Source organism: Lutjanus erythropterus, chromosome 20 (genome assembly GCF_056507025.1).
Source record: "Lutjanus erythropterus isolate fLutEry1 chromosome 20, fLutEry1.hap2, whole genome shotgun sequence".
NCBI classification, from domain to species: domain Eukaryota; kingdom Metazoa; phylum Chordata; class Actinopteri; order Lutjaniformes; family Lutjanidae; genus Lutjanus; species Lutjanus erythropterus.
Genome location: NC_139336.1, coordinates 19845179 through 19870064, shown reverse-complemented (window position 1 = coordinate 19870064; position 24886 = coordinate 19845179). Strand labels below are relative to the sequence as shown.

Sequence of the window (24886 nt, the reverse complement as noted above, 5' to 3'; positions counted from 1 at the left end):
GTGCTGACATAATGCATATTAACTTCAAGAAGAGACCCAAAGGTTGAGAAACTCTTCTACAGGGCATTTGGATTCTTCTGTTCTCAGCCTTTTTATATTTTCCTCCTTTGTAATATTCAAACTGAACTGTGTTTTGAGACAGCATTGTTCTTGCATTGCCAGTCACACACAGCATGACACAGTGTAATAAAGCCATGAATCTTGTGTTTGCAAATGTTGCTGGTTCCGTTATCATGGAATTGAACATACACACTGTCTGTTTTTTCTGAGAACTTTTAGAGAAATTTGAGTTTAAGTAAGTTCTGTAAATGCTCAGAAAAATGGACATTTACAATTCCATGAGAACTGGGCAGACTCCATCTGCTGAGGTACATAATGTGATATTATTTAGACCAGTTTATTCTCCTTAATTAAGCCAAAATTGAAAAACTAGCTTAATGCTAAAGAAGCAGCCAAGAACATGATTCATTTTAAATGCCTTACTCAACTCAAATTAGTTACCTCATTTAGTTTCGATTCAATCAGCTATTTCTGGTTTACAACTCTTAAATCAACCTTTCTGATTTTATCTGTGATTTAATTAATCATCCCCCATGGTTCAGCATACATGTGAACTGCTAATTCGGTTTTAAAATAATGATTCCTTAAATCTCAAAGCAGAGTTGTAGTGAAACATCAAGACAGATGCTGCTGCATTCTGCTCTGAAGTACAATGATTGGGTTAAGAGCAACTGATTTAAAAGCCATCACTTTCACCTCCATTGAGTGAAATCCTGTGGGCATTTTCAGTTGTGTAATGGGGGAACTGGGCATGTTGGTCTTGCTTGCCATCACAGAGACAGATCATAAGCTTGTAGAGCTGCAACAGTAAGTTGATTCATCAATTAGTTGATAAAAATAACAATCAATTGAATGTTTCAATCAAGAAAAAATGTCAAACATTTGCAGGTTCCGGTTTCTTAATGGAAGGATTTGCTGCTTTTCTTTGTCATTTATGACAGAAAATGAAGACGTTTTTCACTGCATGCTGGACAAAAGAAGTAATTTGAAGACTCTGCCATTAATAGACTGAACAATTAATCTATTAATTGTGAATGTCATCCGCAGATTATTCAATAATGAAAACAACTGTTAGCTTCAGCAATATCAGCTGTCTTCCATTCGACACACAGCTCAGCTCGTTCATCAGAGCAGCTCTGTCTCTTTGCCTCTCTGTTCCACAGCCTTCAGAGTTGATTGGCTATCACTCGTGACGTGTCTCCAAACAGACAGTACTGAGGGCGGGACACTGAACGACACTACAGAGTGGTGACTACCATAGACTCTTTGCTCACAGACATGGGCTCACTATTCACTCTCCCTCAAAATAAATTACATACTAGCAGCAGAAAATAATGGATGGTAAATCTACATTTTATTGTTCTGTTGAGATCAGAAATAGACAAGGGTCTTACCTTCTTTTTCACAATGACTGGTTCATCATTAGTGTCAAAAAGTTTCCTCTTTTTCCTCAGTGGGTTGTCCTCGAGCCTCGGGCGGGGTGTACCATCCAGAGACAACAGAGGGGGACGCTTCTTTGGAGGCTCTTCTTCTTTCCTCTTCGGGCATTCTTCCCGCTCTGCCTTTCTCTTCACAGCAGATGCGGTAGTCAGAGCAGTAACAGTTGCTGTAGCCACCATCGGCGGGTCGGGCTCCTCTTTTGAATCCCGTTGTAACCGTGGTTCTTTCAGCAGCGAGCCAGGAAGGTTTGATGCATACTTAAATCCTGGCCCCCTTTTTTGCTTTGAGGCCAAAAGGTTAAAAAAAGAAGAGCACAACTTTATTTCTCCAGCTCTGAGATTCTGAGACACAGTCAGCTGTTCGATCACTTAATAATTCAGACCCATACAGAATGAAGTCCATACAGATACTTACTTTCCCTGTTTTTCCAGCATGGTTGCACTTTGGACACTCCCAGCAGTTTGGCAACTCGTCATTGACGACTCCGTTTGAATCTTTTACCTGAACAAAAAAAAAAAAAACAACACAAAGGTTTACTAAGCTTTTTGCGCCTGTTTAAACACAGTTTGCAGCTGCGAACTCAATGAAATCTGCTTAGATTTGCATGTCATTTTCTTAGTAAATCCAATAAAAGTGACAAACAACAAGAGCTCAGTCATTCTAAGAACACAGTTTATGGAGGCAATATTCAAGACATATTGAGTAATTTACCTTAAGACAGTTTGGATGTACAATCTCATTGCAGATGGAGCACTCCATGAGCATAAGGTTGAACTTCTCCTCTTCATCCTCCACTGTGTCCTCTTTCCCTGCCTCTCCACAGATGAGACACACTGCTGTGTGGGGCAGGACAGGCTGGAGGAGAAAACACAGAGGCTTGAAGATAAGGCCACTGTATCACAAAAATATCCTCTTTTGGAACAACACCTCACGGTCACAATTGTGATTGACAAATTAGCCAAGCCACAACTCTGTGGTTCAATGTTTCCATTAATTTAAGGCTCAATTACAACTCTGGCCTCAAGTGAGTTAGCTATCTTCTCTATTTTGTGTACGTGCTACTTGTGGATTAAAGAGTATAGTATGACACTACTGCTGTTGAAATGGGATTTTTATAAATTTAGAACATTTCACTGCCATGGCTTGTAATCGCCTACTCAAATGACTCAACTAAGAAATCAGAAAACAAAAAATCCATGCTGAGTGATGTAATACTGATGTGCAAACTGGAGCTCCAGCAAGTGAAGAGCACTCACTTAATTCTAGTGCCATATTTTATTTCAATGTAAGAAATAATAGTAGAATAATATTTTATTAGTATGGCTTTCTTTAATTGCTTTAATAAATGTTGCTCTTTCAAAATCACTGAGTGCTGTGTACTTCATTGTCTGCCACCATAATTTATATTGAAAATTTTATTTGACTTGTATTTGATCATATTCACTGAAATCAATATGCAATTAACTTAACAACTTCCAATTTTGTCTGCTGATTATTAGCAAACACACTAGTTGCATGACCACCAACCAATGGGGTAACGTGGCACAGCAGAACGTGATGAACTGTGGCAAATACTTGAGTAACTGCTCCAAAGCTGTATTAGAGTAGGTGAACATCAAGAGTGGGTTAAACATATTGGCATATCTCAAAAGTGGGACACAGTTGCTAAAGAGCTTAAGACCGCAAGTGTGGGATATTGGGAAAGATGCCAAGTCTCTCTCACTCTCTTGTTTATAGCGGTGAATGACTCAAACTGAATCACTCTCATTGTCTATATGTTATACTGTACTGTACGTACGCTGCATAAACATTCAAACTCACCTCTCGCTACACGTCTCTGTCCATGGTGCTGAAATATTCAAACATACACTTTCTCTTTGCCTACTGCCAAAGCTGCTATTACTTCTGCTGTTGCTGCTACTACTCTTATCATTCACATCATTGGTAGATTTGTACTGAATAGTTTGAAGCTTTGTTGACTTTCGCCTAGATTTTTCTTCATTTTTTTAATTCATTCTGTTTTAGCCTGATATTTCTGCACAGTTGCAGATAAAGATAGTTACTTTATGATATGTCAGATAGAAACTATCATAACAGAGACAGTAAAGAAACAAATAAAAAGAGTTGATGACAACTCAAGTAAAAACTAGAAAATTGATATTTCCACCTGCTTTGTCTGCATTAGTTGTTACACAACCACAGCATGCTCGTTAAACTACTAGTGAAGTGTTAGAAATTGTCAATATTGTTTTTTTTGAAACAAAACCCACATGGAGTGTTTTTGCCTCTCACCACATGAGCACTTGATCCCAGCACTCCCCTGCATCCTGCCAGTGCTTTTCTGCCAGAGAAGAACACTTTATGGACACAAGTCCTTTACTCATTTAATCTGATGAATCTGATCGTTTTATTCAAATTGACAATTTTTTTGATGTCATAAAATATGATGACAGACATTCAAAGCTTCAAACCAATCGGTACAGCCATAGTCATTACCATAGCAACCACCTGGAACATCCCAGCGATCACCCTGTGCTGTCCTAGCAACCATCCTGAGTACCCTAGCAACAACCTCACAAACAAGTAGTATTCAAAATTTAAGGAGAGCCACAACCATTAAGTGATCAATGTTGCCTCAGAAAACTGACACCACTCTCATGTCTGAGTTAGCTTAGCTTAGCATAAATACTGGAAACAGGGGGAAACAGCTACCGTGGCTGTGTCTAAAGGTAAAAAAAAATCCAGCAGCTCTAAAGCTCAGTGACTAATGTGTAATATTGCATTTGTTTAATCCATATGGCAAAAACAAAATACAAAGACAAGAAGTGGTTTTACCAGCTGTTACATGCTAGAATCTATTTCTTGGCCAGGTGTAGTGACTTCCATAAGTCTGTCAGTCTCTGTGAGTTGCCTGGCAACCTAATGGTGATAACAAGACACCAGAAAATCATTTCGAGATATGACATGTCAAGTAGTGAGCTTTAGAGGTGCTAGTAAGCACCACAGCCACACCAGCTTTTTCCCAGTGTTTTCAGTCTTTATGCAAAGTTAAGCTAAATGCCTCCTGGCTGCTTCATATTCAGCATACATGAAAATAATTTTGATCTTATAATCTAACTTTTGGCAAAAAATGCATATTTTCAAAAATGTCAAACTATTCCTTTAACATTATATGCATATCACATGAGAAATCACTGAAAACATGATGAATTTTGAGCTCACAGCGATGCACTGCCTCATGATGCAGGACTGCTTCATGCGGCCCGGCCCGCCAAACTTCTTCATGTCTTTACAGAAGTGGCACTCTCCACACTCCGTCCGCAGGCATGCCTCACACTTCCGACAGCGAGTCCTCCTCCTCCTGGCACCAGATGTTCCCCGACTGGCTGACAGCTTGACTGCTGATGCAGGAGAAGCTGCCATCTTAGGTTTCGGCCGGTTGGGAGGCCGCGGCTAAAAGGATGAAGAGGATACAGTGTCAAGTACATAAAATGAAAAGCTAAATATTTCAAAAAAGACATATAAAAGGTCTGAGTTAGTTTGTTGATAAAGTATGTATGTATTGCTTTCATAAAAAGTGGCAATGTTAGGCTACATTCAAGGTATGCTACTTAAGTATAGCCAAGTCGTTGCATATGTGCATTCATAGTGTATAGTAATACTGTAAAACACATTTCTAATACATATCTGCCACTGAATGACTTTGCAAATGAATAACACTGCAGAGCAATCATTACCTCCAGAACTGAATACAGTTCTCTGAAAGAAGAATGAATACTTATTGTGGTCATATTTAAACATACTGAACACTGTGCAAACTGCTGTAAATCAGCAGCTTCAGGACAAAATAATCTGTATCAGACGACTGTTAGAACAACATCGTTGGGACCCTGTTTCTAAGGTACTGACTAAACTTTTGATTTATAGATGATTTGTAAGGCAGGGATTAACTTAATGCTCTTCCTCATTAGCTCCTACTTTAGCTCGTATTGTGTGGCAATGCCAGCATTATTACACAGGAGTGGAAATGTCTGGAAAAAAGTTTTTTTCAGTTCATTAAGAAGTAAAATATTATATTGTTGTTTAGTTCTAAAATACATCCATGTTTTGCACATTTGTAGATTCACTGTTGTCCATGTGTAATGCAGATGTAAAGACAATGTGGAAAAACCACATTGTTGAAAGTGCATTAATTTTTCTGAAGACACATTTTCAGAATGTACTTGTACTTGTACACTAAAAAAGAGGAAAATTTTGGAGATGTTTTTATGCAGTGGCTTTACTGTTCTGGCCCACTTGAGGCCAAATTTCATTGTATTAGGGCTGGGCAATATGGCTTATAAATAACAACTTGATATTTTTAGGCAACGTCGCAGATCTCAATATAGACACTTTCTCTAAAGTAACACACCTTTGATTCAGATAATAATAGATAATTCAATTTTTGACCAAATACTTCTATTTTGATATTGCAACAATATTTTAGCAAGGTTTCTACAGGGTTCAACAAGTTAAATTAGACATTTTAAATACCATTGTAAATGTAATTTAAGACCTATTTCACATCCACACTGTTAAAAAAGAACTGTATAGCTTGCATTAGTGTTTAGTGTTTTGGTTCAATGTTGGTTTTGTTTTGCATGTTAAACACATTTAAAAGCAAGAGTGAAGTTAAGTCCAACTTTATACAAGTAATAACTTCATAGTTCAATTTTTTAAGATCTGTTAAAATCATATTTAAGATATTATATTAAGATAATATTAAGGCCTAAATTTCAGATTATTGGATTTTAAACTTTATAATAACCCACACCCACCCTTTGTAGCCATGACAGCTGTCAGGACCACTTGGTGCCTCCACAATGTAATGAAAATATTGATAAATAGTAATGTGGATATAATTACTATGTGGCTAAAGACAAAAGGAAGGACCAGAAAAAGACAACACTTATGCCATATCATGTTAGAACAAAACACAAAATCTAAAAAATCAAATCAAATCTCATATCATAATATTGATATAATATCAATATATTGCCAAGCCCTCTGCTGTATGTGGCCCATGAGTTAAAATGAGTTTAACACCCCTGAAATTATCAACAAAATATGGTATTTAAAAATCTGACAACTCGACAACTGATTTTTTCCCTCAAATTTCAGTTAAAAGAGGGCGTTACACCCTGAAGAGCACCGTAATCTGATTTTCTGAATTACGTTGCATTTCATTTAATAATAGCACTATAGCTCAATAATAAGTACTTACAATCATATTATGTAATAAGAAAAAATTAAAAACATCCTATTCAACAGGGGTCAGTATTATGGTAGATGAGTGCAGTAAAGTCTAATGTCTGGTTTTTTTTTTCTCTTTGCAAGTCAGGGTCAATAGTTCCAAACACAGACACATGCTAAACAGAAACAGCACCTGCATCCATGTAAGTATACACATATAATACATATCAAAAAATAAATCTGATCAATCCATGCTGTGTACAAACACACATTTTTCATGGCTGTTAAAGCACAGCATCCAGAAGAAAACAAACACATCAAGAGTGTCCCTGGAGGCATCTTCCAAATTTAGCACTTCACTTGCTTGCATGTTTCTACTTCAAAGAGAAACTGCACTTATGGCTACATTTCACACATGGATCACTAGGAGACATTATTCTGTGTTCGGGGGCGCGACGACTGATTTATAACAGTACACATTAAATGTGCTCTATTTAATAGAACTGGGTAATGGAGATGAGATGCCTTTGATCTCCATCATTATTGTTCTGGCGTTATATATTCTGCTCATTCTCAGGCTCACAACCCAACCACAACAATGTATTTGCAACATGAAAACCACATGTCAAAATGCTGCCAACCATCCGTGCCACGTGAGGAAATGTGTGGCAGTGTGTGAGATCAAACACACGAGAACAAGGAGTGCAAAAAAGACTGCAGCTCTTGGAAATGAAGATCGGATTTCTTTAGTTACATCGGCAGTGCAGATTTTTCCTAGCGTCAGCATAGCAACAGCCACGTCCCATTCCCTAACAGAACAGTCTATGACACACAGACTTGTAACCAATAAGAACTGTAATGAGACTCTCCAACAGAAAAAGAAAGCAGGCTCAATTTTAGGCATATAACAATAATTTATTCAAAGGAATGCCATGAAATAGACTGACACAGGCAGTCAGATTTCTAGTTACCAGACAGGATTAGAGTCAGATATTAAGGAGGGGGGCTTGTGCTGTTCTGGGGGTGTTCATGGGGATTACAGACAGAAGGTCTGTTCCAGAAGAACACCGAAATGAGACCAAATATCCCAGAAAAAGACACAATGGTGTGATCTGTAACCCAGCTTTTGCCAGAGACAACTGGTCAGAGTTATGCTCAAACTGCCAGTGTCAGACAGGTAGCCAGATACTGTAGTGTGTCTTTATTACTGTCTGATTGCACCTGCAACTTGAACTGCAAGAGTAGACAGCAAATGAAACGATACTTCAGAAAGCTGTCCATATTGTTCCCTAAATCCCCTCTAAACCTCCCTCTGTCTGCTAAGTGAGTGATCTCTAAAGCTGATATCCCTCTGATACTCAGCATTAAATGACAGGAGAGGTTGACAACACCACCGAAGAAATCAGGTGCCTCTCAGTCTTAGTAACTACTCTCTGTCTCAGGTACAAGTATTTTTTGCAACGGTGTCTAAGATATTCTGAAAATATGTCACTAGTAGCACTTTAGGAGGATAAACACGTGTCCTCTTTGTACAAGTAACCAGCTAATAATGTCTTCTTCACAGTTCATTCAGCTCAGAAACATAAGAAGCACACTTCAATGTTCATTGGCACCGCTTTCAAGTCTCTTGAGCTACTGTGGAGAACAATGGAAATCAATTACTGTGGATACACTTAACATCACCTTAAACACACATTAAAGAAAGCCCACACTGAGCACAGACCGTAGAAACAGCAGGACATATTGTTTTATCAAAATCAGACAGCAATGCACGCAACACTGTGGTGTCCAAAAGTCTACACCTAAATATAAACGCTATTTACCTCATGTTTCTTAGATTTTTTAACCAGAATTCATGTTTTCTGTTCACCTGGTCTAGGAATACAGAGAAAATATTGACTTGGCAAAAATATTGAGTTCACAAGTTCCAAGAGGGATTACTTTCCGGCTAAGCTTTCGAGGTGGCATATGTTGTAAACAGTGATCACCCTAGCACACACAGTTTGGAGTGTTTAGTCAAGATTTTACACATGACAAAAGCATAGTGAAACAAGTGTTACAACTCTTAAAAAAACTCTGAGGCTGAGTACAACAACAAGAGCGGTGTCAACAAAAAAAAAAAAAAAGAGTTTGTGCTTTGGAGATGCTGAGAACATACTGTACAAGCAGGTATTCTGGCAGTTAAATTAAGTTGTTCAGACTGAACTGTGGAAATGTTAGGCTTTTAAGTTACACTACCTACAATCTTATTTAATTACTGTGGATAACTTGCATCCACTTCAACATGCATTGCATAATTAGCCCTGATATTGGTATATTCCATTGACAACAACAACAACAACAACAACAACAACAACAACAACAACAACAATAGCAACAACAACAGGTGCATTTACATGATCAGAAGAAACAGAACTTAACTTGTCTTCTGATTTGGTCAAAAGACCAAAATGGACAATTATTTTCACTGTCAATTAGACTGTTGACTATTTTCTTGATTAATTGAACAGTTGGACCATAAAATGTCAGAAAATGGTGGAAAAAAAAAAGATGACCGTTTGCCAAAGCCCAAGGTAAGGTCATCAAATGTCTTGTTTTATCTGCAACCCAAAGATATCAGTTTACTGTGAAAGAGGAGTTAAGACAGCAGAAATATCCACAGTTAAGAGGCTGAAACCAAAGAATTTGGACATTTTTTCATAATAAATGTCTAAAACCAATTAATTGATTATCAAGATAGTTGGTGTTTAATTTAATAGTTGACAACTAATTGATTAATCAAATAATTATTGTAGCTCTAGTTCAAATAGCTGAACTGTGACACTGTGAACAGGTGTATCTACATGACTGTAAGAAACAGAACTGAAAATGTCTTCTAATATTTGTCAAAAGAGCAAAATGGACTTAGTCATCTGCAGTCAGTGTTTTCAAATCCAAATGTGGCCACAGAATTAATGCAAAGGGGGTGTGGTTCAGAGTTAAGTAGAAGAAATATTTAAATGAACAAAACACATTTCTTGCTGTGTAAGCAAGTCTCATCTTAGATCTGCCAGCCGTCATCAAAAATGTCTCTCATAATGACCGCTTTCTCATTAACACAATAACATTGTCTGTGTTTCTGTCACACATATTGTAACACGCGCATCTGATGATTTTTACAATCAAGCAATGAAAGATTCATCTTCTGCATCTACATGAATTCCAATTCCTCTGCTCCTCTGCTTTGAAACAACCAATAGCAGCCCTGAGGCTCTGAGCTATATAAACACAGCCTGTTCCTATTGCTGGTTTTACCTGACAAAAACACACAAGCATGCACACACACACACACACACACAAACAATGAAGCTATCAAAAAAAAAAAAAGCAGAGGGCACAAATCAAAGAGAAGGCACAGAAGGTAGACTGAATCAATGCATTTCTCTCCAGGTAGCTCCATTTCCTCGCTGCCCTGTGATGCTGCTGCACACCGCTCTGTCTGGCACAAGCATTCCTCTGGTGGCCTCACTACGCCTGCCTGCCTGCCTGCAGGGGTTCGGTGTGCTAACCTGCTCAGAGTCTGAGTCGTAGTCCTCATCATCAGCGCTCAGCGACATGGCCATGGCTGGTTTTTTTCACACGCCGTCCAGCTCACAGCAAACTGACATGGCTGCAATCTCCTCCTCCTCCTCCTTCTACTCCTGCTACCGCTGTCTGGCCTACAGCCCTCCCCTCCTACTCCAAAGCTCCACAATACCACAAGCAGATGTAGGAAACACAGACGAGCCTGCCTCATTAATATGGATCGACTCCCCTGGAGAAGAGGAGGGGCGCTGCGAGGCACAGGGCCAATGGGAGGTCGCTGTGCATCAGAATATGTACCGGGGGGAGTCTGACTTTATCCAATGAGAAGAGGAAATGCAGAAAAGGTGCTGTCATATTCATGATGTGTATCACAGGCAGAGCAGAGCAGGCTCCGCACAGCCAATAGAGCCAGATGGCATCTCATTACAAAAGGCAAACACAAAGAGGCCCCGCGACCAGCAGCTGGCCTTTTGGAGGGATGGGTGGGGGTGATCCAGAGGGTCCAAGAAACCAATAAAAATCACCTCCATAAATTCATACACAAGACATCACCTCCTCCCACCTCTTGCTGAGGATCTAACAGTATATCAGATAATTTTATCTCCCAATAAAATAATGCCTCAACACTAGACTGTGACAATATCTACCATGATAGTACATGGTTAATTATTTTTATTTTATTCTATAAAATTACTTCTAGTGACTGACCTTGTTTTTGTTTTGCAATTGTATTTACAAAATTCAAACATTCATTGCCAAAGACATTTCCTGCCCAGCCGTCTACTTTTATTTTATTTTGTTTTAGAAAGAAAGCAAAGCACTTTAAGTAAAAAGGAAAAACAGTTTTTAAACAAACAAATAAATGCTGTACACATCAAGGTTTATTACTGAATCAAGGATTTTTTTTTCCAAGTTGAATGAAAGCCTGCAAGCGTTTACAGCATACAGATGCTCAAAAGGCGCAAGCATAGTACTTAAGTAATGAGCAACGGCACTGACTAGAAATTATGACTATAAATTTCCTTTTTAATTTGGGGAGAAAAAGTGCAAACCATAACCAAAACTACTGTACATTCTTGTGCATATTTATAGCAGTTAGTACAAAGTTTGACACCAGTTTGAGCCATGAGTAAGCCTGAAGTGTAACAACAAATGTGTAAGCAGTGAAACGGTGAGGTGTGAAATCTGGTATGAAAATGTGTCATATAGTTTCTGGACATAGTAAACAAGTGTTTGACATCAGTGTGAGACAGTGACAGTGTGAGAAAATAAGGGTGTCAATGACAGTAAATACCATATGTGGAAGTCTGTGTACAGAGGAAAGCAAAAATAAGTTTTTAAAAACACTCGTGATTCAGTTCATTAGACAATATTGGGGTCTATTAAGTCAAACTTATGCAAATTAGTGCATCTACTGTTCTGGGGAAGGAGGGCAATGAGTGTTGGAGCAAGAGAAGAAAAAACAGGGACTGATGTTGATGAGCAGACAAGATGAAACTAAGGAAGAGAGAAACAGAGGAATAATGTCGAGCCTGAAAGTGTAAGCAAGAGAATTTAAACTTAAACTAAATTTAACTGAAATTCTTTATTGATACTGAAAACCAAACTCTTCTTTGAGAGTAAGTCAAGGATTTTGTACAGTATGATATTAAAGTTCACCTCCAGACACATACTCTGCTGTAATTAACATTTTGTTTAATATAGTTTTCCCACATAAGAGGTAAAAAAATAAAATAAAATGTAGCTTTTAAGTGGCAGTGTGTGACACATTTCTACCTCTGACTCTCTGTACTGCGCTGGATGTTTCAGATTTTTTGTCTGCGTTTTCATTTTTCAACAGTGATCAGCTTTCGAATTTGTTCATACCAAATCCAGCTTGTCAATGGTACATTTCATTCTCAGAATCTCAGACATCTCCCCTTTCAGGAGATGAACGTGGAAACACCTCTGTAGTAACAAACTTTGCATAGATGCAAATCAGTGTAGTCAAGGTCAGAACTTTTAGGGGATATAAACATAAGAAAAACACATTTTTGAGTGGATGGTGTCTTTAGGGGGCTTTCACCTCAAGGACCAAAGCACAGATCCAAGTACATTTGACCCAAAAGTCCAGTCCAAGCCCAACCTCATTACAAAGCAATCGTACCTAATACAAAAACACCTTTAAAGACTTGTTTCACGATGATTTTGAGTTGTCACTAACTAGAGTCATTGGCGGGCCGTAGTTGTAATACTTAAATAGCTCCATTTATGTTGTTGACTTGCACCACAAATTCAAGTGACAACTGAATCAAAGCTCAATCACTTGTGCTCACTTTATATATTTTTTTCAGATTTTCCTATTCTATTAAGAGGTCAACTTAAAGTAAAGTGTCCATCAACTTAATTTGAAAACCTCAAATAAAGATAATAAAGAAAATAAAGAATAAAGATTCTGACTGTAGTCAAAATATTCTTACCTTTATGGTTTTCTTAGGCCAGAACACCACAGGAACTCCACTGATCGCTAATTTGGGGTCATCATCCGCATGTTCTTTCAAGACAACCTGGACAGCCACAGAGAACAAACAAACAGTAAAACAGATCTCTGTCATGTGTATTGAAAGTTATACTGTAGATATTATGTGTATGCAAACTTGTTACTGTGTCTTTGCTTTGTTTCTTGCCTTCATGTCTTCCAGCAGGGCCTGTGGGTTCTCTATTCCCAATGGAACACATTTCTTATTTTCAGGGAGCGACTCCAGCTTCTCAACCAGCGTCCTGAGTCCAGTCAGTTCAAACTCGGTCAGATGCGTCCATTTACTGGGAGACTCTGAGACCGGAGAGTCGGAGGGTGTTTGGGGGAAATCTAGAGAGGTGGAGCTGGGATTGCAGCTGTCCTCAGAGTCGACAGATAAAACAGCTTTGAGGTGCTGGCCCCTCCGGTTGTCGGGAGAGCAGGGGCCATCCTGGGCAGCTCTCTCTGATTTTTCACCCTGGTCGTCCCTGACCTGAGTCTCACAAGAGTCCTCGTTCATGTCCTGGCTCCTTGAGTCAGAGGAGGGGCTTTCTGTGTTTGCCTTAGTCTCGTTGTCTGAAGGGACAAAATGAGAAAAATATCAAATTACTTATCATGTATGTCCACATTGTACTTTTCTTTATATTGGAAGAGAGCCATGAGCTGCAAACATAATATATCTGTCAAGAGCAGAGAATCACCTGTATGATCACACATGGCAGTTAAACAAAAACAAAGGGATGACATGTTTTTATCATCTTTATTTGTGCATTTAATGTTTGACTGCAAACACAGAAGGTAATCCATAATGCCACTTTTTGTGTATATATGAAGCACCTGGGGGAATATTCCTACATTTGCGGGTATGTTCATGGTTGAACAAGTATTAGCTGGACTTTAAAACGGATGTGTTCCTGTGTCAACAGAAACCACACCAAAGATGAGCCTGCCCATTTTCTCACTATAAAGGGCAAAGATCTCCACAGTCCATACACCAACTCTAATATTAAAGGGTAACTTTGGTACCTTTTAACCTGGACCCTAAGGGACTAATGGGGATGAATTGGTCCAGTATTGAGCGAGACAGCTGCAACAGGCTGCAATGTGATCCTTACAGGCAACTTATGGCAAAGTAAGTCTAATAAATGTGCTTGTTTTTGCCACTGACAGACTCAGTTGTTATTTTAAGTGTCTGAAACATTATGGAAAGGATCCCTAGAGGGAGAGACCTCTTTATTAATGAGTAAAATATGTTTTGTTTAACCACAGACAGCTGTCTTAATTGTTCCCACCACATCCACCAAAGTCCATTTATAGAAAATGCAATTTTATCAACATAACTGTCATCTTCATTCAAACTTAACAGACACAAATAAAAAAGGCAAAAAAATGCCTTGGATTATCTTTCCACTGCTTCAACAATCACCAAGTCTGATTTGGTCAAATTAAAGCTTTTATTCACTGCGTTAAATGTGGAAATATCCTGACAGAGGAGCGAGAGGGTGATTGGAGAAACAACATGTAGAGCCAGAATATTTTCATATCTATCTGGATGAGTTCAAGGTTTATTTCAACCATACAACCTTGATGATTCTTGGTGCAGTGAAAAGACAAGCCGAGGCGGTTTTGTTCAGCTTTATTCTGTTTCTGTTGAGTTCGAATGAAGTGTGCTTTATGATGATAGAATTACTGTTTCTGTAAATGGAGTCTGGTCACTTTGAACAGAGTAATACATAGGTCTGTTTCTGATTAAACAAAATGTATCTTACTCTTTAAAAAAACGTTTATTTCTGTTTATTTCTCACAATATCAATCTCAGCCTGTCAGTGGCAAAAACAAGCACTTAAAGTGGATGTACTATAATGGTGTCCAGTTGCCCATAACAATTATGTTATAGCTGAGTGTCACTTCTGCTGGTTGTAGCACTCTCCATAAATACTGGACCAATTTTAAAAAACTGTTGTCCCATTAGTCACTTAGACCAAAAACCTTACCAGAAAAAATACCAAAGTTACCCTTTGATGACTTCACAAGTGAAGTATAGCTATGTTCACCAATGGAGTTGCGACTGTCCTAGTCCTAGAAATAAAGCCTGTTGGAACACATCAGCAGAGAAATTATTCATTTACTGTTAATACAATATTTAATTACTTGAGAGAGCCAATTACAACTGCACACAGTAGAAGTCTTTTATCAACATCCAGGGACACATGAGAAATATCGCAAAACAGCTATATTACTTAATTACACTTACCCATTACAACAGGCTCTTTGCGGACCTCCTGAGACAGGTAGGAGCGTTTTGTCAGGCAGTGCAGGTACCTCTCCAGGACGTACCAGCACATCTCATAGTAGAAGGGGAAACGGAACTTGGAGTGAACCTGAAAACAGGGACAAGACTAGCATCAGTGTAACAGAAACAGTAACTGTTCAGTTTTTGCAATCAGACGGCAGTTAACACAGCACGAATTATGTAAGAAAACAGAATGATGCGCTTAATTAGAGTTCTGTCTGTGTTTGTATCTGTATAACTGACAGTACCAGCAGTGTAAAGAGATGAGATTATTACTTGTAGCAATATATTCTGCTCTACCAATCCACACACTGTCCTCTAATACACACAAAAGAAACATGAATGCTTGCCTACAGGAGCAGGTTTAAGCTCCTCAGTGTGTGATTATTCTATTCTATTATTATTATTATTATTAAATAATGCAGGTCATATCTATAAGAGAACCCTAGATTTGCAAAATCTGTGAAACTCCTGGACGTGCTGTTTTGCCATTGTGCGCACTTTTCCTTAGGCTGTAGATGCACCCCAAGTCTCTTATTGCATGTAATTCAGACACAGACATTATAGTACAGCAATCTATGAATCAACTGCACATGCAAGAGTTTCTCAAATCTAGGGTTCTAGGGTTTAGATACCACCAATTACGCAGCTCATGAAGAAGCTAATGCACTACCCAAATAAAACCATAAATGTGATACGGTTATCCTACTAGAAAGAAGCAGGTCATATTTCATACTTTCATACATACTAAAAATGTGAACAGTGTAATGCAGCGTTTGGTGTATACACAGATATCTTGAAAGAATAATTTTCTTCCTGAAAAAAAAAAAAAAAAACACCAAATCAAATCCAGATTTTTTTTATAAAGTGATGCTGCCTTGATGTTGTCAGAATTATGGTGGTATGTTGTAAGATGGCAAATGTTTGGTACTGGTGGCTCCTGATTTTTACATATATATATCTTCCCATTTATGTTACATTATATTATCATACTTTCATATGCTAAATATTTTGTCCTTTGACCCTTGTCTTTTATTTCTATCCTCTCTATTGTCCTGCCTCTTGCAGGTGAACTCCTCAGCTTCCTCTTGTTCTCCAAGAGATTAATTCACCTCAGGCATTGTTTATTGTATTGCTGTGCAGGTCAGAGTTCAGCCACACATTGGAGAACGCAGCAAGACTCCTACCTTAGTCCTGTTCTCTATCTCATGGATGGTAAGCTGCATAGGAATGTTGAAGCTGTGCAGAATGTTGCCTCCAAACACCAGTGTGTCCTCAGGAGTGTAGACAGCATGGATCCACCCTTAATTATGAAAACACAGAAAGAGATAAAGGACATTCATGCACATTCAGGATTCATGCAAACTCACATAGCTGAATATACTGTATAATAGTCAGGTAAAGCTTGGTGTTACTGTTCACTGAAGTGGCGGCTAATCTTTTCCTGCTGGCTACTTTAAAACAACCATGCCAACACACCAGATGGGATGAAGAAGGTGTATCCTTGCTTAAGCTCCACTCTCTGGCATCCATCAGCTCGGTCTCCCAGGAAGATATCACTCTGCTTGCCTGACAGGACCCAGTCCTCATAAAGGGCAAGGTTATGAGGGGTCGGAGGCACGAGCCAAAAAACCTGAGGAGAGGCAGAGATTTTTTATTTAGAGGTTATACTGCCTGGTCAAGGCCAAGCTAGGTGAAATATCAGTTCTGAAACTCCCAACTCTCCCCTTCATGTTCAATGAAAGAAAAATAAATAAATGAAGATTTATGGCACAAAATATCAGATATGTTATGAGACTCTAGGATGAACTTACTTTCCGTCCCTTGAACACGTGATACCAAACAGAAGTTCCCCCAAAATCGATGTGGAAGTCTGTGTAGCAGCCCTTTACACTCATCAGACAATACCTATAGCAGACAGGAAAATAAAATAATTCAAAAGAATCACAAGTGACAAATAGACAGTGAAAACCCACAAGAATAAATGACACTGGCATCCATAAAAAAGATACAAAAAAGGAAAAACAAAGCTCAACCAAATTACAAGGCAGCCATAATCTCAGTGGTGTTTTGCTGAAAACGACAGCCACCAATAGAAACAACACTTGAAATCACTCACAAGAGCACTACAGCACAGAAAATTGTTCACAATAGGACATCTCTCCTCTGGAAATTAATTGAGGAGTGATTAGCACTCCGAGACATAAACGATTCAGTAATTTAGCTAAATGGGAGCAGCTCTATTTATCTGCAAATATCTAACCAACGAGGTGTACACAGAATAAAAAACACATTAGCGAGGAAATCAATAAACAGTATTATGTTGTGCCTCCTACAGAGAAATGATGTGACAGTTACTTGAAACAAACAGAGAGCTAGTTAGCCAGTCAGCTGTAAACAAGAGAACAAAAATCTAGCGGCAAGTATTAAGAGGAGTCAGTTAACATGCTGAATGGTGAGGTAAGATTAAGTCAGATATCTCTGCTCCTTCTACACCACTGCTAACCAAGAACAAGTTTTTCTTTCTACACTGCAGTTTAGTCAAATACACAAAACAGCTGCCCAGAAATTTTGAAAATCATTGCCACATTTCACTGCTAATTGGAATGAGTTCTCTATTTTAAAACATCTTCAACAGCATCACTTTCAAGGCTTTCAATACGTTTCTGAACTATAAATGAGACTGCAGCAAAGACAACAAATGACTGACTGAGGAGATGATGAAAACCGATTATACTGTCATTTTGCTTGCATGAGAGAAAATGATGAGGCAAAGGCAGATAATAAATTAGAATCAATCAATCTCACCTGAGAGGCTAGAAATACAGAATATTTTTAGTAGGTATTTTTCATTAAAATATTACCACCAACCCAAAGCGTCAGCTTTTGAGAACTTGGGAATGAGATTCAACAACTCTTTGTCCAGAGTCGCTTATCACACATTTAAATGATTGATTATTTATCAAACTAGTTCCCAATTCATTTTCCTTTCATCAGTTAACTGAACTGAATCAATGAACAAATCACTTCATTTCTATTATAACTGTAAATTTCTATTACAACAAATGATATTTTACAAAATTAACATGATGTAATTGTTAGTAAAAAAAAAAAAAAAAAAAAGACAAATAAGCAAGTCTGGCAGGTAGAAATTTATAGACAAGCCTTCAAAGATGAACCTGCTTGTGGGAAAAACTGAACAAGGACAGATGTTTGAAAACCAAATAAAACACTCAAATGAAAACTGAAGACATTAGTATTGGCTGAAATAATAATGGGAATTATTTACCACAGGATGTCTGCAAAAAGTAATTATTATTTATTCCATTATGCACAACCCAATCCCTACCACCATCATCAATCAAATATAACTCAACAGAAGAACAAAAGGGTAAAATGTAAGGTTAGTAAGCAGCTGAGGTTAAAAGGAAAGCCACAATTGTTTTTTTCTCTTCTGCTCTATACCAATGCTGTCAGCTGATTGGCCGAGAGGCGTCTGTGCAGTCAGACTACAGCTGTTATAACACCATCCTCCACCGAGGCAAACTCTGCTGCCTAGCAACAATCAAGAGCACTTACAGGAGACGGATAACACGGACAGTATGCAGCGCTCTGCAATGATGGAGCGATACATGAGACGTTCAGATGGGAGGAGAAACTGTATTTACTGCCAAAGAAGCAGCAATTTTCTCCAAGTATTTTCTATTTCTTGCTCTGCTCATTTCTATTTTTTTAACTCTTAGACTGATGTACAGTCCAAGAGGGATTTCTATCAGAAAAGAAACCAGTGGTGAAAAGTAATTGAGTATATTTATTTAGATAATGTACTTAAATACAATTTTGAGATACTGTTATTTTTGCTTTTTGCCATTTTATAATCCTACACCAGGAAAATATTCTACTATTTACTCCACTACATATATTGGACTGATTTAGTTAATAGTTCACTGCATATTTATGTAGTCATTTTTTTTAATGCACTTTATTTTCATTGATTTGAAAAATGAAAAAAACCTGAAAAGATCTACACTGCCCTGTCTGTACAAAACTATTTGCTCCTATGACATATTCAGTGGTTCAGTGGTCCTTATACTGTCATCGACATTGCTCCTCTTAGACCTCTTGTCCTATGACTCAACTGCTCCATTACATAGAGTACATTCATTCAATTCATTCAGAATTTTCAGCCATTCGTCTTGTGTTGGTGGTTCTGCCTTGTACCATCTCTTTGTGATGTTTTTCTTACAAGCTGCTGACAAGATTTTCAGCAAGTATCTGTCTTCTCTCAACACAATATTTCCTGTCATATTTCCAAAGTACAGTCCTATTCATGACCAAGTATGTCATAGCCTAGAATTTTTCATAATGACCGAATGAGCCCTTTTCCAAAACTGTACAATTTTTTATTCAAAACCTGTAAAATTTCAAGATAAAGCCAAAATACATTAGAATAGTCTAAATGACATACCAATTATGGTTCTATTTTTTCCCATTTTTATCCAAATTTACATTGTGCTTTATTTCTCTGTCATGAAAGTCCTTTAACTGTAAATATCTGAGATGGTCATGGCTGTTTACAGTTAAGCTTTGTTTCATCTGCACATAATGTTGTAATACCACTTATAATAATCATAATATAATTATATAATATTTCTCTTTTGAAACAGTGCATTCTGCATGATGAGAACCTTTATTTTTGTTTTTGTTTCTTTTTCAGTATTCATTTTTGGTTTATTTTTTGTCTGTGGTTGTAGATGTTTTTATTATCATTCCATTTTACTTTAATGCTCCACGTCAATTTGACATTATCATTGATTCAGAAACATTTGCAAAGGTCTGTCTACTGTGAAAACAAAAAAACTATTGATCATACAAAAAGTAATTTTGATGCAAATACTTATGTTCTTTTAATTCAGTTACAATTTTAATTCATACTCTTGACTCGTGAAAGAGTATTTCTAAATTGTGGTATCACTACTTTCACTCAAGTAAAAAAAAAATCTGAGTACTTCTTAGACCACTGACAGAAAAACATTCCAGTGAAGTCATACCTTTGCACTTTCGGGTACTTCATCTCTGAGATCACATTGGTGGCTTCTGTTTGGCTGTGTTTCAGAGCAGGAGGCCACATGTTGTCCACCCAGTCGACCTGATCCACCTGTAAAGAAATCTGCACTTTCAGCCATCACTCATGGTGTTGTTAGTCACACATTTCTTTGCACATGGTAGTAGATTTGTGACCTTCAAGAATCATGACACCATACAGAGAATGTCATGTGATAATTACCACTGTGGGCCGCTTGATGAGGTGCTCCAGCTTCGTGTGGCTGAATTCTAAGCTGATGACATTGAAGAGTTTGTCCCGCTCTTCCTCTGGTGTCTCATAATAACGGACAAACTGAGCCATGCTCATTTCAGAGCCTTTCTGAGTGCTCACATCCATAACGTCCACAGACCGACGACTGCCTGAAAGTCACAACCAGGTCACATATGCCACTGTCATTAACACACTATACAACATGTCTGTAAGCTTGTCTAAAAGAATCTAGCATGCTTTTTGAAATTTATACAAGAGCTTTAACGATTAGTTAATTAATCAACTGGGCCGAGAGAAGGAAAATTCATTGCCAATGATTTTGATAACTTATTGATTTTTTCAGTCAGTTTTTCAGACAAAAACTTCCAGTATTTGCTTTTTCCAACTCCTTGCTGCTTTTCTTCATCATGTATGACAGTAAATGAAGGGTCTTTGGGTTTTGGACTGTTGATTGGACAAAAGAAGAAATTTGTCATCTCTCAAAAATTGTGATGAGCCTTTTTCACTTTTTTGGACATTTTATAGACTAAACAATTAATTCTGAGAATAATCATTACTTGCACCACTACTTTATGCAGAGAAAATGTGTATGGTTGACATACATGTAATTAATGATCTTCACCACTAGGTGGCACAACTACACCCCAATCATGCTTGGACTTCTTCTGGAGTTCTTACATGCTTCACAGTTGCTGCACAGTTGCATTTTAATGCAGTACAGAACTGCAATTGGAAAATTGTTTGATCTATTTTTCTACATTATAATAATGGATAAAAAGTGCAAGTTAACTAATGGAAACATATTTTGTTTTTATAAGAGTGACTACAACACAATATGAATAAGTAGACATGGACATACACATGTAATGATCCATCATGTATAGTATAAACATGTTATATGACAGGTAGAGAAATAAACAGTTAGATGAATCAAAAAAGACTCATGCTACTTTAACAAAAAGATATTGTTTACATGACCTGAACATACTATGATATTGATGCCCATCTTCCTGATTATATTGGGCAAATAACTTTGGTGCTTACTTCTGCTAGGTGCAAAGTTTAACTAAAAACAGCTGTTTATTTTGTCATTTATAAACTTTATTTCTTTAAAACTTCCAAAATGCAAAAGCGCAGTTCTTTACAATTTCTGACAAAACTGTGTATTATAGTACACATTTCTGAACTCATTATCCCAACCACACTAAAGAATCCATCATAGCTGAGATAGTTTGAACATGTTTCTTTATAGCATTGACGTTCTACCATCTGTGGTATGAAAGTAAATGTGGCCATGGATGAGACGAGACGATACTTTGAGAAATCCTCAGGTCATTTTTAGGAGGGTTTCTCCACAGAAACTCACTGACCTCACTAATTCTTACTTTACCATTTCTTACTCTCTGGATTAGTAGCTGGTGGAATAAACTATTTCCTCCTTCTGGATGCACATATGCATTTGGTTTTGTTTAACCACTCTAACTGCTACATAAAAGGACCAGTGTGCAGGATTTAGTGTCACCTAGCAGTGAGCTTGCAGACTGCAAACACCTCAGCTTACCCTCCTGTTTGTGTAGGTGGCCAGTGTTCAGTTTGTCCATTCTGGGCTACTGTAGAAACATGCAACATGGCGGCCACCAGAGAAGAGGCCCCTTGCCCTCAGTAAATACAACCAGCAGGTGATTGAACAGCAAGGAAGACATTCTTATGAATATTGTTCTCCACTTCTGCCATATTCTGCCAAAGACACCTGTAAGTCTTACACACTGGACCTGTAATAAACATACCTGTGTGTATTTGTGTGTGTGTGTGTGTGTGTGTGTGTGTGTGTGTGTGTGTGTGTGTGTGTGTGTGTAACAGTGTACTTACCAACTAAGCCTTTAATTTCACTAATTGTAAATTCTGGATCAGGCATTCTGTGTAAATTAAAGAGAGGGACAAATGTTACTCAGTTAATCGATTAGATGTGTCGCCAAATCATTAAAAACATAAATATACATCTATTATAAAGTGGGCTCAATCAACACCATGAGCGCTGTCAAAGATCGTTCTTCACAGCTATCCATAAACTGGTAAATGTCACACAGAAATGGATTCTCACCTGATCCCTAGTCCATCTTTCTCTTTAAAAATGAGTGGTATCCTGAGAGCCTCCCTTTGCACATATTCATAAGAGAAGTCTGCAATACAGTGGACAAACACATTTATAGTAGGGATGCACAATAAATTTCAGGGCCAATAATTTAGCATCCAATAAAGGGAAATTTATATTATTATTTATTATTCTGATAATGAAATTATAACCAAGAAATATCAGCCATAATAATATCTGACTTGGCAGATTATGTCAAAGCAAATTAATCACCAGCTATTTTTATATTTTTTAGTTATTTTTTAAATAAATAATATCCAAATATTCTGATTTGAGTTTCTCAAATCTTAAGATTTTCTATTTTTTTCACTCCTCTGCGACAGTAAACTAAATATATCTTTGTTGTTGGGTGTGTTGGGTTGTGGACAAGACAAGACATTTGAGGATGTCACCTTGGGAATTTTAACCATTTTCTGACATTTTATAGACTAAACAATGAATTGATTAATTGAGAGAATGATCATCAGATTAATCAATCATTCAAATAACCCTTAGTGGAAGCCCTGGTCACAACCTGTTCGTTGTTTTTGTTGCAGAAGTGATGTGAGTTAGATCTGGTTCTGTCAGAGATATGGAATATTAAACCATACATCTTTGCTCACTACATCTTTGCCTTCCTGACCCCCAGATGTACATAAACTACATATGAACATCTGTCTAAAATACAAACATTTATTACAGAAATTTATAAAAGTTATGGTTTATCTTATCAGTATCAGTCATAAGAAGCAGATGCTTATGGGTTATCAGCATCGGATGAAAAAAAAATCAATTTCGTGCATCCCTAATGTATAAGTAAGTGGCAAAGGCATCAATCAAAAACAAATCAATATAGAATGAAACAAAACTATAACAATAGAGGAAATGTGGTGTGCTTTACCTTTGCCTTCCAGCAAGTGGACAAACTGTGCACTATAACTGTCACTGACAAGCTTCTCTTCCACACTGAAACCTCTGATGTTTACAATTTCTTCCACATCTGACAAATCCTCATTTTCGTCGTACATCCTCCGGCAGATGGAGCGCTGCCATTGAAGAAGAGATGATTTACATGACAAAACTGCATCAACTCTTTCTGTCACAATAACAGACCCCCTCTCCCCATAAACAGCCAGTGCGACTGATGGGAAATGACTAAACAGCTATTTTATTTCTAACTTTACAGCTGAAATTCATTTTTTGATAGTGGTATGTTACTGTAGTAGCATCTTTTTTTATTTCGTACAATTAGCTTTAAACGACACTTGCCCTGGTAAAATGCAGCTGTTAGTACGTTATTCCAAAACGATTAATGTAAAATGTTTGCAGGAATTCTCTGATATTGGTTAATATATCTTGATTTAACTGTCGTAAGCTCGCTGAACTGTTACAAATCCAAGGGAAGTTATAAAAGCTGCAATGTAACACGACAGTTGTCGTTTATCCTCATGAAGTGACTTGACAAGCATCCCAACGGTTACAGTTGTTGCAAACGTTAGCTTAGCTAACTAATTAGCTCGCTGCCAATCTCGCTTCAGAAGCTAACGTTAACACGGCGGATGGTACACACCAGCCTGCGTCCAGATTCAGCACACGTTTCCACGGCCTGAGCCATCGTCTCTGGTGAATGTTCCCCAGTCATTCAGCCTCGGAAAAGCATCTCCGTGCGTGGTGAAGTTAAAGAAACAGTTAGCACGCTTTTCAGGTTCAAAACAAGGGAACCATGTTTTGTGTATTACGTCACCGCCAGGAACCAAAACATTGTTGGACAACGTCACGGCGTGTTAGTTCACCGCTTTTCAACTGCTGTTACAAAGAGGGCACATTAATCCCGTCACGTCAGGCACTTTTGCTGTTTGGTGTTTAAAATTGAAAAGCATTATGTTTAAATTACTGGTGCAGGTTAGTTCAGCCCATCTTGTTAAACTAAAATAAACAATAAAATAGCTTGTCCAGATCAAAAAACAGCTCTTAATCCACTTTCATTCATTCTAATAGTAGTAATTCTTTTTTTATATGACCTTTATTTATAACACGAATTCAGTACAATGACAAATTCACTTAGCCAATGTTTTCTGCCCAAGACGGAATCATCCCTTCAAAAAACCCACTATATAGGATACATTTAACCTGCAAGTCTTCATATAACATAACAGTAATCTAGCTGTTGTCACGGTCAAACACAGAGATCAATTAAAAAAGAATAGGGTTGACAAGAAGTAGAAAATCTATTGTTATTCAAGAAACAATGATATGATAGATGAATTTCAAAAGAGAAAATTGAGCCACAAATATAAAAACTGAAAACTGCCACCCTGGCACTTTTGGACAATCTAATTCATAAAAAATATA

At 37.7% G+C, this 24886-nt stretch overlaps 1 protein-coding gene across 9 annotated transcripts in view; it reads right to left on the bottom strand.

Moving 5' to 3' along the window:
- kdm2bb (lysine (K)-specific demethylase 2Bb) overlaps positions 1-24523 on the bottom strand; it is a 33191-nt gene extending 8668 nt beyond the window's left edge. The window contains exons 1-17 of one of the 9 annotated variants that reach the window (XM_084745653.1): positions 24105-24523; positions 23436-23580; positions 22505-22583; positions 22273-22319; positions 20374-20552; positions 20138-20244; positions 18666-18698; positions 16901-16994; positions 16566-16719; positions 16274-16389; positions 15048-15174; positions 12963-13369; positions 12756-12842; positions 4723-4953; positions 2212-2355; positions 1915-2001; positions 1455-1790 (exon numbers count right to left, since the gene is read on the bottom strand). In XM_084745653.1, coding sequence (XP_084601779.1) covers positions 1455-1790; positions 1915-2001; positions 2212-2355; positions 4723-4953; positions 12756-12842; positions 12963-13369; positions 15048-15174; positions 16274-16389; positions 16566-16719; positions 16901-16994; positions 18666-18698; positions 20138-20244; positions 20374-20552; positions 22273-22319; positions 22505-22583; positions 23436-23580; positions 24105-24176 — 2445 coding nt within the window. In that variant the 5' untranslated portion in view covers positions 24177-24523. Of the gene's footprint in view, positions 1-1454; positions 1791-1914; positions 2002-2211; positions 2356-4722; positions 4954-10280; positions 10546-12755; positions 12843-12962; positions 13370-15047; positions 15175-16273; positions 16390-16565; positions 16720-16900; positions 16995-18665; positions 18699-20137; positions 20245-20373; positions 20553-22272; positions 22320-22504; positions 22584-23435; positions 23581-24104 lie in introns of those variants that run through there. The other 8 variants (XM_084745649.1, XM_084745648.1, XM_084745650.1 and 5 more) reach the window with 8 other exon arrangements.
- Positions 24524-24886: the final 363 nt, after the last annotated feature.